This window comes from Xenopus tropicalis, chromosome 8 (assembly GCF_000004195.4).
Source record: "Xenopus tropicalis strain Nigerian chromosome 8, UCB_Xtro_10.0, whole genome shotgun sequence".
In the NCBI taxonomy this organism is placed as follows: Eukaryota; Metazoa; Chordata; class Amphibia; order Anura; family Pipidae; genus Xenopus; species Xenopus tropicalis.
In genome coordinates, this window is record NC_030684.2 from 109,237,417 (window position 1) to 109,250,238 (window position 12,822).

General features: G+C 41.2%; 1 protein-coding gene across 4 annotated transcripts in view; it reads left to right on the forward strand.

Annotated features, from left to right (window-relative positions):
* The first annotated feature begins 2,122 nt into the window (after positions 1-2,122).
* The window catches only part of capn3 (calpain 3), a 48,602-nt gene continuing 37,902 nt past the window's right edge, over positions 2,123-12,822 (forward strand). For all 4 annotated transcript variants that reach the window (XM_002935335.5, XM_004917239.4, XM_031890824.1 and 1 more), the window contains exon 1: positions 2,123-2,639. In XM_002935335.5, the coding sequence (XP_002935381.2) occupies positions 2,358-2,639 (282 nt within the window). In that variant the 5' untranslated portion in view covers positions 2,123-2,357. The remainder of the gene's footprint in view (positions 2,640-12,822) is intronic.

Sequence of the window (12,822 nt, forward strand, 5' to 3'; positions counted from 1 at the left end):
CATTACTGTTACAGTACCCAAGGCAAAACCTCCTACACACACAAGCGCACAATTTTGTATAATTATATACTTGTAGGAAATGTTTGACTTTGACATTGTTCTTGGAATAATTGCCTTATATATTCTACCGAGTTGTCTGTCACCTTCTGGGTAGCCTGGCAAGGTATGGGTTCCTTTAACAGCTTGGTACATAGTAAAGATAACACAGTTGCTGTATTTATGGTGAGAGTCAATGCAACACTCTCTATTTTACTAGAACAGGTAAATCAGAACCAGAAAATAACAAGTACAAAGCATGTCAGTAAATAACAAAGCAATACAGTAACAATTTATTAATCCCTATGGTGCACCACATATAAGTCCATAACTCTCAACTGTTCCAGGCCACAGTCCCGGATTCTTGTTGAGAAGTCCCTCATTTTCCTTTGATCTCCTGCACCGAATGCTAAAAAGGATGCAAAATTTCCCAAACTTAATTAGATAAGTAGCTTTTGGGCAGAGCCCAGAATACTCAATACCTGCACTGAGATACACTTGTAACTAATAAGATAAACAGGTCTCTTTGGGGAACTGAGACTTGCAGCTTAAAGGGCAATTTCACCTGTATTAGAAAAACTTTAATAACACATAACCAAGACCTTTACATAATGTGCCAAATTTTGTAAAGTGGGAGTGGCATTTAGGGGGTGTGGTCAAAATATTTTCGCTGCTGCATTTCTTTTTGTCCCTCTTTGCATTTTTCAAATGTTGGGAGGTATGTAACTGAGAGTTCAGGCCTGCTTGTTGTGTACACTTTATGTTGGTGCGCACTTATATGTATTCCAAGGTGTAACATCCATAAGATCTAGTACATTAGAATTGTAATCAGTTAAGGGATATATATATATATTATAGCCCTCTCAGCAGGGCATTCCAACTAGTGCGTTTCTCGTTGGCGAGCCTATATCATGAAGTGCTTTGCTCATGTTCTGAAGGGTGATTGAATGGAGCCATACAGCAAAGATTTTCTGTGTGATCCCAGTTAAAGAAAAACAAGTTAAGTACTTCTACAGGTCTCTAGTTTTAGGGGAATGATCTGTCAAACCATAGGTACCTAAAACATTTAAAATTTACAATTTTCTTGCAGCTTAGGGCCATCACACACCCACATTTTTTCATGTGTTAACATAGTCTTCTTTATGCGCTTGTACCAAAGTGATAGCTGTACAGCACTGATAGTACATAATATGTAACATGCAGTAATATATTTGGCCTGGTATACTTGCAATGTAAGTTATTATATATATATTATTATGTATATAGATGGTTGATACATATATAAATATATATCATTTGCACTTGATCAATGCACTACACTGCAACTCGTTTGAAACTCACAGTGGGGATCATTTATCAACACTGGGCAAATTTGCCCATGGGCAGTAACCCATAGCAACCAGTGATTGGCTTTTTTCAGCCAGCTGTATGTACAACAATAAATGCAACAATCTGATTGGTTGCCATAGGTTACTGCCCATGGACAAATTTGCCCAGAGTTGATAAATGACCCCAAGTGTGTTTTCTCTGGTGAAACAGACCACACAGTGAAATTCTAGGACAGATTTGCAAAACCTTTCACTGCTGGCAAAATCAATTTCACTGTAAAACTCATCCCTAGCTGTGAGATAATTGATTTTATTTTAGGCTGCCTGCTTGTACCAATAAGCATTCAGATCTGTATCTTAGTCCATTGCATGTTGTGCTCCCAAAACGCACTTATTTGCTTATGAATGCAGTTTATTTTGAGGCCACCTCCATGTATTTCAATAGATGCACACTAAAATTCCCCTTAACAAACTGTACTTAAGATGCAGCCTTGCAAGCAAAATACCTTTTAACTATACTGCAGAGGGTAGGGTTGTGCCTAAATGTATCAATGCCTACATAAGTCTGAATGATTGGTTTCCTATAAATACATTACACATTCCTATTTTAAAAATGAAAGTGTAAAAAGTGCAAAGCAAAGCTGTCAGCACATGGAAGTTCCCTAAGGCCACATTAACATTACAGGAAAGCGGTTGCCTGAAAGAGCCTTTGCATCTGTTTATTTTTAGCTCCCTAGCTGAATCGTCCCCAAGTGCACAAGCCTCAGTGACAAGTCAGTGCCGGGCACAGCACACACTATAACCTGCTGACAGATCGTCCATATTCAAAAAACTGAACTTTGGGTGCATTTCCTTCAGATACAGATATCTGAACCATAATTTGCCAGCACAGCAGTGCAACCCAGGAAAGCAGACTTCCTCTCTGCACTCCTCAGGAGTTGTGCAACTTGTGCCTGTACTTATTTATTATATTGGGCACACACAGAAGCCTCCATGCCTTCAGAAATCCTTCCAGAGCAGGCACAGAAAACCGAATCTGGCTCGGCAGTGACCGGTGGTGCTAGTGATGGTGCTGCCCCAGGAGGAGGCATTTATTCTGCCATTATCAGCAGGAATCTTCCAATTATTGGAGGACGTGAGAAAACCTTTGAGGAACTCAGAAAAAAATGCTTGCAGAGGAACTTTCATTTTCAAGATCGTGAGTTTCCACCAGATGAAAGCTCTCTGTTCTACAGCCAGAGTTTCCCCATCAAGTTTGAATGGAAAAGGCCTCCTGTAAGTGCCACTTTGTGTTTAGCATTAAAACTCAAGGGTTTTTATTATGTTGTTTATCGTGGCAAACAGTTATTATTACTATTATTAACAGCATGTTTTATAAAGCGCCAATTTATTCTGAAGTGCTGTGCAATAAATGAGTTTATATATTAAACATACAAAGCAATCAATAACTGATACAAAAGAGCTTACAATCCAAAAGATTAGTTTACTAGCAATAGGGCTGGAGAAAGAGATTGACATTCCATAATTTCCCTTTTAAATATTTCTACTTCATTTTATGCATTTGTAAAGCTAAAAAACATATGAAGTTTGTAAAAAATAATATGGGGTTGTTTTCTCTCGCTTGCTAAACTCTCTAATCTCCGTTACTTAAAGTTTTCTTTTCCATACTCATCTTATTTAACCTAGATTTGGTCATTTTGAGCTATAGTGTGCAAATAAATGCAATTTATCCATCTACAGGTAGTTAAACTGACAGAAAGACTAATATAAAAGAGAGAGAGAGAGTCTGCAGGAACAGTGCCAATCGCAGACTGCCCTTACATAAAAACATTGTGTAGTACAGATGCAATCAGCAGATGGATTGTGGTGTCTGTGTAGCAGTGCCAGATCAGTAAGGCAGCTGCCATATTGGGGGTCTGAGATAGAGTAAACATGTTCCCTGTAGGATATATTAAGGGGCTGATTTACTAAAACTAACTTCTCATTTTTTTCTTTTAAAATTCGAATAATTCCATGAACATTCCACAAATGTCTGGCATTTACTAAACTGAAAAAAGTACATACAGAAAAAAGCTTGCAGAAAAATCACAAAACGGCGACTTTTCGAATTGTCGCACCAAAGGGAAGGGACATCTGTCATTGACTTTTATATGATGAAAATCCAACTGTTACTAAATGGCCCCCTAAGTCTTCAGATGAGATTTTATAAGATGACCAGATCCCACCCCTTTAATAGGCACCTTAAAATCAATTTTAATCAGTGCACTTTATATAGGTGCTTTTAAGGGTGCATGTTAGGATTATGCAAGGGCCCCCCATCTTTCTAAAGGTGATAGAGGACAGGCTTGAGTACTCTATACTGTATGGCGCAGCCCTAAAGGCCACGAAACACCAAGAAATGAAAATGGCCCCGCTTTGCATTTGCATATTAAAGTCACTCTGCAATTATCCTTTCTCATCTGTATCTTTCTATTTTATTTAAACATGAATTTGCTTTCATCTTTAATAGTTTATTTCTAATCATTTCAGCAATATGTATTTGTGTAATACCACACCTATCCCTTGGAAAGCGAAAGAGCTCCCCGTGTACCATAGGCCTTTGCTAGGGTATCGGGTATCAGGAGAGGTCTATTTTTATAACTCTACCAGATCCTGAATGTATTTTGTTGCTCATGCAATAGCTGCAATGTGACATAGTGTTGTTAGATGCCATCTGCAGGTAGGGTGGTCCTGCTCACGGCATGCAGTCGGGGATATTTTGCCTCTCACACCTTTTCCCATGCTCAAACCCGTTTCTGCCAACAGCAGTGTCGGACTGTGCTCTGTTTGTGTCAATATTGTTAGCTAGTTGTAGTCTGTGAATACAGACAGAGTGCAGAGGAAAACACAGACAGAGACTAAGTTCACAGCAAACTATTCCTGTACTGTTTACAGCCTGGATGAGCTTAACCAATCCTGACACTGGTCAGTGGGAACAGACTGCAATTTTCACATTATCCCCATTGACAGCAAAGGAAAGACAAGGGAATTGTAGGACATAATTGGCCTCTGTAAAAAAAAAAATCAGTGTTTTAATACCCCATAGGACTGTGTCACATATCTCTGCTGCTTTTTAGTCAGAACTTGAAAACCCAGAGAGTTGGTTGATTGATTCTAATGATACATGCCATATGGGCTATTGTGCAGCACATCCTCCTGGGTGAAAGCCTGTCCAAATTGGAGCCAATAGAATTAGTTAAATACAAAACTGAGTTATTTGTCTGTGCATTTTATACAGTAAGACTATACAAACAGTGAAGTTATGTATAATGTGTATAAAAATACACTGAGAAATCACAGAACACATTCTGGGGAGACAAAATCCAGACAAATCAAAAAGAGAAGTTGGGAAACATCCACCTTTTAATAAAGAAGATTATAGGTCTGTTTAAATTTGTACAGCCCAATGTTAAGTGTACTTTTTAAGCTGCCCATTCACTGTCAGATCCACTTTATGGGCAATGTCACCAAAAGAACAGATCTGGGCCATATCTGGCCTCCCACACACTGAGCCATATTATACAGAGGGGCCTATAGGCCTGTCAGATGAGGATTGTATCACTGCACTGATAGTAATTATGGGAAAATCAACCCTGCCTGATCAAGAGTTAGGGCCTAGTTATGAAAATTCAGATGTGTTTTTGCCTACATTATTAAAGTGATCTTAAAAAAACATTTAGGGGTATATTAATTATAGTGTGTAAGCCAACATCACCAGTGATGTTGCCTATAGCAACCAATTGGCAAATAGAGTTAAACAGTCACCTACAAGTTAGAAAACAAAAGCAAATCTGATTGGTTGCTATGGGCAACTTCACTGGTAATGCTGGCTTACACACTAATAAATATGCCTCTTGATGTATATGTAGGGGAATAGTCATTAGTCTTCCTATATTGTTTTCAGTACCCACAGAGAGCTATGGCCTAGAACTGTTCTGTGTTAAGCATGGGTGAGAGATTGTGTAGTCCCATTTATATGTAGGCATGTCCTCAACTGCATAATATGACTCTGTGGGCCCCTGCAAAAATATAATAATTTTAGTGGACCCCCACATCTTTTACCCTAAGCTACTAAAATGCTGGGGTATAAGATACAGCTCAGTAGAAGTCAGGGTGCAGGGCCCCTATGAACAAGGGATAGATTGTGGAAGATTTGTGCATGCTTTATGCTTTAGTTAGCTTTATGCTATAAGGCTTTCTTATTACTTCTGCTGTTATTGGGGACACGGTTTATGTTATGTACATAAAGAATATCTTTTCCTATTTTTAGATCTTCATTGCCCTCATTTTTCCAATCCCATTGGACATTGTTACATAGCTTTGGACTTAACTGTTACAAGTTACACTAAATTCACTGGAATTAATGTAAAGCTACAGGGTTTAGTATGTTTGGTGAATGCAATTTTTAATGTATTAATTATTTTTTCATTTATTCTGTTTCACTATAAATCCTGAAACTCCATACATTTCCAATAGTTCCATAGGAACCAGGCATGAAATGACTTTGTAGCAGCTGTATTGTGCTCTGTATTTTCTGTATGTGGCCCTGCAGTCATCCATCTGCTCCTACACCTGTTCTGAGGCAGCATGTTCATTTAAGTGGAGGACCTTATCTCTCAGAGAAGGAATATGTGTGTATATATATATACAGTATATATATATATATATAAGCTTGATTCAGTGTCCAAAAACCACTTCTCATAGCTTTGTGCATGAATGGTACATGCCCATAGGCTGTGCAGTGCATATTTGCCTTCCACCGTGCAACAATGTAGGTGTTTATTAAATTTATATTTACTTGGGCAAATTTAATGCATTTAATGCAGAAGGAAAGTCTCAATCACTGGGGGGGTACCAAATGTTAGGCACCCCCCCTTCCCCACTAAGTGTAAGCACTTATTTGGGACCCGGGTCAGAGCTTCTGTTAGTAGAAAACTGCATGGACCTGGGGTACCTGTGAACAAATCTTCTTTCTTTGCGACCACCACATGAGCAGAACTGTGAAAAAGCCAGCTTTTTAATGAAAGTCTTGTGCAAGTGGTGTAAAGAAAGAAGAAAGGAGAGGATCACTCGCTTTCAGGTACCCCAGGCTGGTGCAGTTTTCTGCAGACAGGAGCTCTGGCCTGGGGTATGAGGTAAGTGATTACAATCACTGGGGGGGGGGGGGTTCCTAGTATTTGGTACCCCCCAGTGACCGGGGCTTTTCTTCTTTTTTAAAGAAACGGCTTTTTCACTTTAATTGTAAGCTCTTGCAAGTAGGGCCCTCTGATCCTATTTGTACTGTGTACCCTTGTTTGTTAAATTATTGTACGACCCTATTCATTATAAGTTAATATAAAACACTGCATAACTTGCTGGCGCTATATAAATAAACGATGCTATTAATGTTATTTATATAAATAAAGGCATAAGCAGGCTGAAACAGGGCATTAGAGAGATAGGATAAGAGAGAGATAGGGGTAAGAGAGAGATAGGGGTTGGAGACAGAAGGCCATAACAGCAGGTACTGAAATGTGGGTGAGTGGCATCACGTTGAGGACATTTGCCAGGTGTCTAACAAAAGAGAGCGCAGCATGCAATGTTCCACTCCATACAATGTGCTGTTCTATATTTGGTTACTGTACATATCCCTATACATAATGTAGCTGCCTAGTGGAGGGAGATGGGTGGATGGTTCCATTTCAATCATGTATTTTCTATAACAACACAGTTATCGCATAATCACACATCAAAAACCAAAGGTACTGAGCAATTCAAACGGAAAGTTGCAAAGGGGACTTTTTTTAAATAATAAGCAAGCATATTTCAGTTGAAAGAGGATTGCATATGTGACCATTCCCTTCAAGGTCCAGTTTTTGCCATGCTTGGCTAGTCAGTCTGGATGCTTCCCCCTTTCAGTGTTTTCTACCAAAAGGCACTTACAGCAGCCTCAGCACTTAACGTAGGAACAATCACAGATCAGAGGTTAATCCGGATTATTGACCTTTGCCGCACCATACAATGCAATGTGAGGTGACACAAGTCTATTCTGTACATTACCAGTCCAGCCAACCACACTTATGCTCTATAGGGCTCTCGGACTGCAAGGTGTTCAACGTGCAAACTATGCAAAACGAAAATACATACATTTGTATCACAGATATGAAATAATAACTAATCTTTCAGTAGGACCAATACAATACACATAAAAACTACAGGATTGCCAATTATCACTCACGGCTCCTACTCATGGGCTTCCCTCTACCCCAGGATTTGGTGGTAAACCCCTTTACAACATAACATATTAAAGATAGGAAGCTGATATAGACAACGTTTAAGACCAGGATCATTTCTATTATAGGGCTGCCGAATCTCTGGCCTGGTACAGTAAGTTCACTATATATTATGCATTTCTAGCCATATTCTTTTTTTTAGCCTTAATTTGCTTTTAAAAATTGGTTTAAAATCCTTTCCAATTAACTAAAATGCAAAACCTTCATTACATTCTGTGATCCTACTGAATGCTCAATCCAGTGGTGCATTAGAAAGTATTGTAGAATAAATGGACAACCCATACCAGCATCTAACAAATGAAGCTAATATATATTATTTATGTGGGGGCACCAATGCATAAGGTACTTTCAGTATAGTGCAGGGCTCTGTTACAGTGCAATTTGGCAAGCAGACAGTAGGGCTGGATACCTTCTGTTCATCTGATATGCCCAGCAGCTGTTACTTAGCAGCACCCAGATGAAAGGTATCTACAGGGTAAGCAAGATACATATATTACTCACTGCATCGTTATGATGTGAAACTTCAATAAAACAAAAGGTCACCCCATTTATGATACATACGTCTGTGGCAGATCATCATAAAACCTCCTAAATCTTGTAAATATCATTTACAGTAAGTCTTAATGCATAGTCAGACTGGGGTAAACAAGGGCCTCAGGTAGAGCAACATTTTGCTAGCCTCACCAGCTTGTCTACTGCAACATGGCTGACCTAAAGAAGAAAGATGGACAGATCCTCCTTCCTCTGGCCTATAAAATATGCCAAAGGAGTTCTAACTATACTTAATCTGGTGCAAATGTGCATTGTTTTCAATTACAAGTGTCTCAGTTATTAGATGCTTTGATCTTTTCCTTTATGCAGTATAACTTTTAACGATATTTCAGTATTTAGCATAAAAAGCTAATTATTGAACATTATGGCAGGTTTACACATAATTAGGGCTTGTACTCACAAGTGGTTCTTCCTGCCGTTCCTGTGAGGAACGTATTCCATACTTCCGTATGTGCCGTATGTATTCATGCTGTGTTCCACCTGCACTCACTGTATGGCACATACAGAAATATGGAATAGGTTTGTTTCTATGCTCTCCTGGGGTGCAATGCAGGAGAACACCACCGCAGGGGAACACAGAAATAAACGCTTGAAGTACACACCCTAAGGGCTACATTCATCAAATCACGAGTTCGAATCCCAAATGGGAAAAATTTGGATTGGATAAAATAATTTCTGAAGATTGCAAATATCATGAAAAAAATGCATTAGTCACTATAATATTGTATTGGCGATCCGAAATTTTCGTACCAAACGATTGTAAACAGCGGGGAAAACCGCTGACATTGATCCTTCTGTGCATGATTTTGGAAGCCTCCCATAGGGCTCAATGGCACTCTGCAGCTCCAACCTGGCCCAAGGAAAGTCTCCCATAGGGCTCAATGGCACTCTGCAGCTCCAACCTGGCCCAAGGAAAGTCTCCCATAGGGCTCAATGGCACTCTGCAGCTCCAACCTGGCCCAAGGAAAGTCTCCCATAGGGCTCAATGGCACTCTGCAGCTCCAACCCGGCCCAAGGAAAGTCTCCCATAGGGCTCAATGGCACTCTGCAGCTCCAACCCAGCCCAAGGAAAGTCTCCCATAGGGCTCAATGGCACTCTGCAGCTCCAACCCGGCCCAAGGAAAGTCTCCCATAGGGCTCAATGGCACTCTGCAGCTCCAACCCGGCCCAAGGAAAGTCTCCCATAGGGCTCAATGGCACTCTGCAGCTCCAACCCGGCCCAAGGAAAGTCTCCCATAGGGCTCAATGGCACTCTGCAGCTCCAACCTGGCCCAAGGAAAGTCTCCCATAGGGCTCAATGGCACTCTGCAGCTCCAACCTGGCCCAAGGAAAGTCTCCCATAGGGCTCAATGGCACTCTGCAGCTCCAACCTGGCCCAAGGAAAGTCTCCCATAGGGCTCAATGGCACCCTGCAGCTCCAACCTGGCCCAAGGAAAGTCTCCCATAGGGCTCAATGGCACTCTGCAGCTCCAACCCAGCCCAAGGAAAGTCTCCCATAGGGCTCAATCGCACTCTGCAGCTCCAACCCGGCCCAAGGAAAGTCTCCCATAGGGCTCAATGGCACCCTGCAGCTCCAACCCGGCCCAAGGAAAGTCTCCCATAGGGCTCAATGGCACTCTGCAGCTCCAACCCGGCCCAAAGAAAGTCTCCCATAGGGCTCAATGGCACTCTGCAGCTCCAACCCGGCCCAAGGAAAGTCTCCCATAGGGCTCAATGGCACTCTGCAGCTCCAACCCGGCCCAAGGAAAGTCTCCCATAGGGCTCAATGGCACTCTGCAGCTCCAACCCGGCCCAAGGAAAGTCTCCCATAGGGCTCAATGGCACTCTGCAGCTCCAACCCGGCCCAAGGAAAGTCTCCCATAGGGCTCAATGGCACTCTGCAGCTCCAACCCGGCCCAAGGAAAGTCTCCCATAGGGCTCAATGGCACTCTGCAGCTCCAACCCGGCCCAAGGAAAGTCTCCCATAGGGCTCAATGGCACTCTGCAGCTCCAACCCGGCCCAAGGAAAGTCTCCCATAGGGCTCAATGGCACTCTGCAGCTCCAACCCGGCCCAAGGAAAGTCTCCCATAGGGCTCAATGGCACTCTGCAGCTCCAACCCGGCCCAAGGAAAGTCTCCCATAGGGCTCAATGGCACTCTGCAGCTCCAACCCGGCCCAAGGAAAGTCTCCCATAGGGCTCAAAGGCACTCTGCAGCTCCAACCTGGCCCAAGGAAAGTCTCCCATAGGAATCAATGGCACTCTGCAGCTCCAACCTGGCCCAAGGAAAGTCCCAATACCGAAGCTTGAAACTTTTGTACTCGGCGCGACAATACGATTTTGTTGCACAAATTTTGTCGCAAAGTATGAAAAAGTCGCGCAAGGTACGAAAAAATCCCCGAAAGTACACACGGAGCATTCGAACGAACGCTTGGAGGATGAGTAAAACGTTTGTGGATTAGTAAATGTGGCCCTAAGTGTTAGGACAGCAAAAAGTCTCTTAAAGAAAAAATGCCTTTTATTTCAACTGGCAGCAGCAGGTGGAAAAACAAGACAGTTTTCTTCCGTAAACAGACCAAAACAACAAAAATAGCTTTTAGCAGCAATAACAGTCTAGCAACAACATCATGGCAGCAATAGTACAGACCTTTGGCGGACAGGCACCTGTTGCACAAAGACTTCTGTATGTTGAATTGACAGACCTCTCTCTATGTCCATCTCACTCAAAGACCTTGTAGAACTGACAAGTCAGGGTTTTAAGGGGTTCTTAATTAGCAACTGAGCCCAATCAGCTAAGTCTGCAGCACTTTCTCTGCTACAAGCATTAAAAAACTTAGGGCTAAACTCCACAGGAGATTCTGTAGGATGTGTTAGATCAACAAAAACATCCTACAAATCAAATGTAGTCACATGGATCAAAATATAATGGGACTGATAAAATCTGATGGTGCCTGACAGACTTTTTGTCTCACTGAAATATACTCGAGTATAAGCCTAGTTTTTCAGCACCCAAAATGGGCTGAAAAAGTCACCCTCGGCTTATACTTGAGTTGGGTGCCATGGGTCCCTCCAGACTAGCACCCTCTGTCCTTTATGTGCGAATTAGCCACCCCGCAACCAGACCCTCCAGTGCCCTGGCCCACTCCCACATCCATCTTCATCTATGATCCTCACCTGCCCCATTCTGCACTAGATATTGCACTTTATATTCTATATAAAATATATATATAGTTTTGAAGGACTTTAACTCTTTGTTTTAGCTTGGTTGCTGATTGAGCTAAGGGGGTAGTACTCTTAAGGTATCATATTGTTTTTGTTGACCCTCTTCTCCACTTACAGAGCTAGTTATTTTATTGGTATTTATTTTGATTATTGAAACTTAGCAGTAGCTGCTGCATTTCCCACCCTAGGCTTATACTCAAGTCAATAAGTTTTTCCAGTTTTCTTAGGTAAAATTAGGTACCTCGGCTTATATTCGGATCGGCTTATACTCGAGTATATATGGTACATTGATGTAGATGCAAGAACCAAACACACCATCCAGCTTTCTCTGATCCAACTCTACATTATAGGCTATGGAGATCAGATTTTGTTGGAGCCTAAGAAATCCTGTGCTGTTACGTGGTGTCACATGACAAGATTAGATATAATCTAACACACACATAATCAGATCAAAATCTCCCATGGAATGTAGCTCTTAGAGTGGATGAGACTGAAAAATGTAAATGCTATTGGAATAACTATGTATTTGCCCCTGTCTGTATGTGCACTGCTTCTACTGACTGTTAATAGCAGAATCCATCTCATCCAGACAAGGCTTAAGTGCCTACAATGCCATGCATGTTCTATGATTAGCAGAACTATCAAACATCATCGCCATGTAGGCTTTTCCTACACAAACAGGATAATCCTTTGCTTTAATAGCCAAAGAGATATTACTTTCAATAGCAAAATATGTCCTTAAAATATGTATTCATTTGTATATTGGAAAGTTGTTCATAACAACATTTACATTTAAGTGCATATTACCTATTTAGTTAAACATATTTGAAGGGGTTGTTCACCTTCATTTTTTCCCTAGTCATGGACCCCATAGGTTATCTATAATAACATTGTCTTTGCATGCTATTTATAATTTTGTCTTGAAAAAATTTGCCCAATGCTTTTACATTACTTATTTGATCCCCCATGTTGTGCTTTCGGGGGGGCTGCCATATTTGTGCAACAGTAGTCCGAGTGCATACAAAACCTGGAAATTATGGGATAACTTGATTTACTTGATTTACAAAGGCATAAAATATATATATATTAACATGGAATTCTTGCTACCCTCTTTTCTTTTAACTTTTCTTTTCTCTATCCTTTCTTTACTTTACGTAATAGTGTATGTTTAGTATGCTTCTAGAGCAGATGGTATGACAAAATCTGTTGGTTTGCTGGGATCTATGTGTTAAGGGTGCCAAAATATAATAAACAAGTGTAGAATGGGAAAAAATCTATAACTGATGGGTTGAGAAGGGACAACCCGTGATAATGATATCCAGTGTCGGACTGGGATGCCAACGGCCCACCAGGACACCTTAAACCATAGCCCCACTCTCCAAAATATTTTACCTC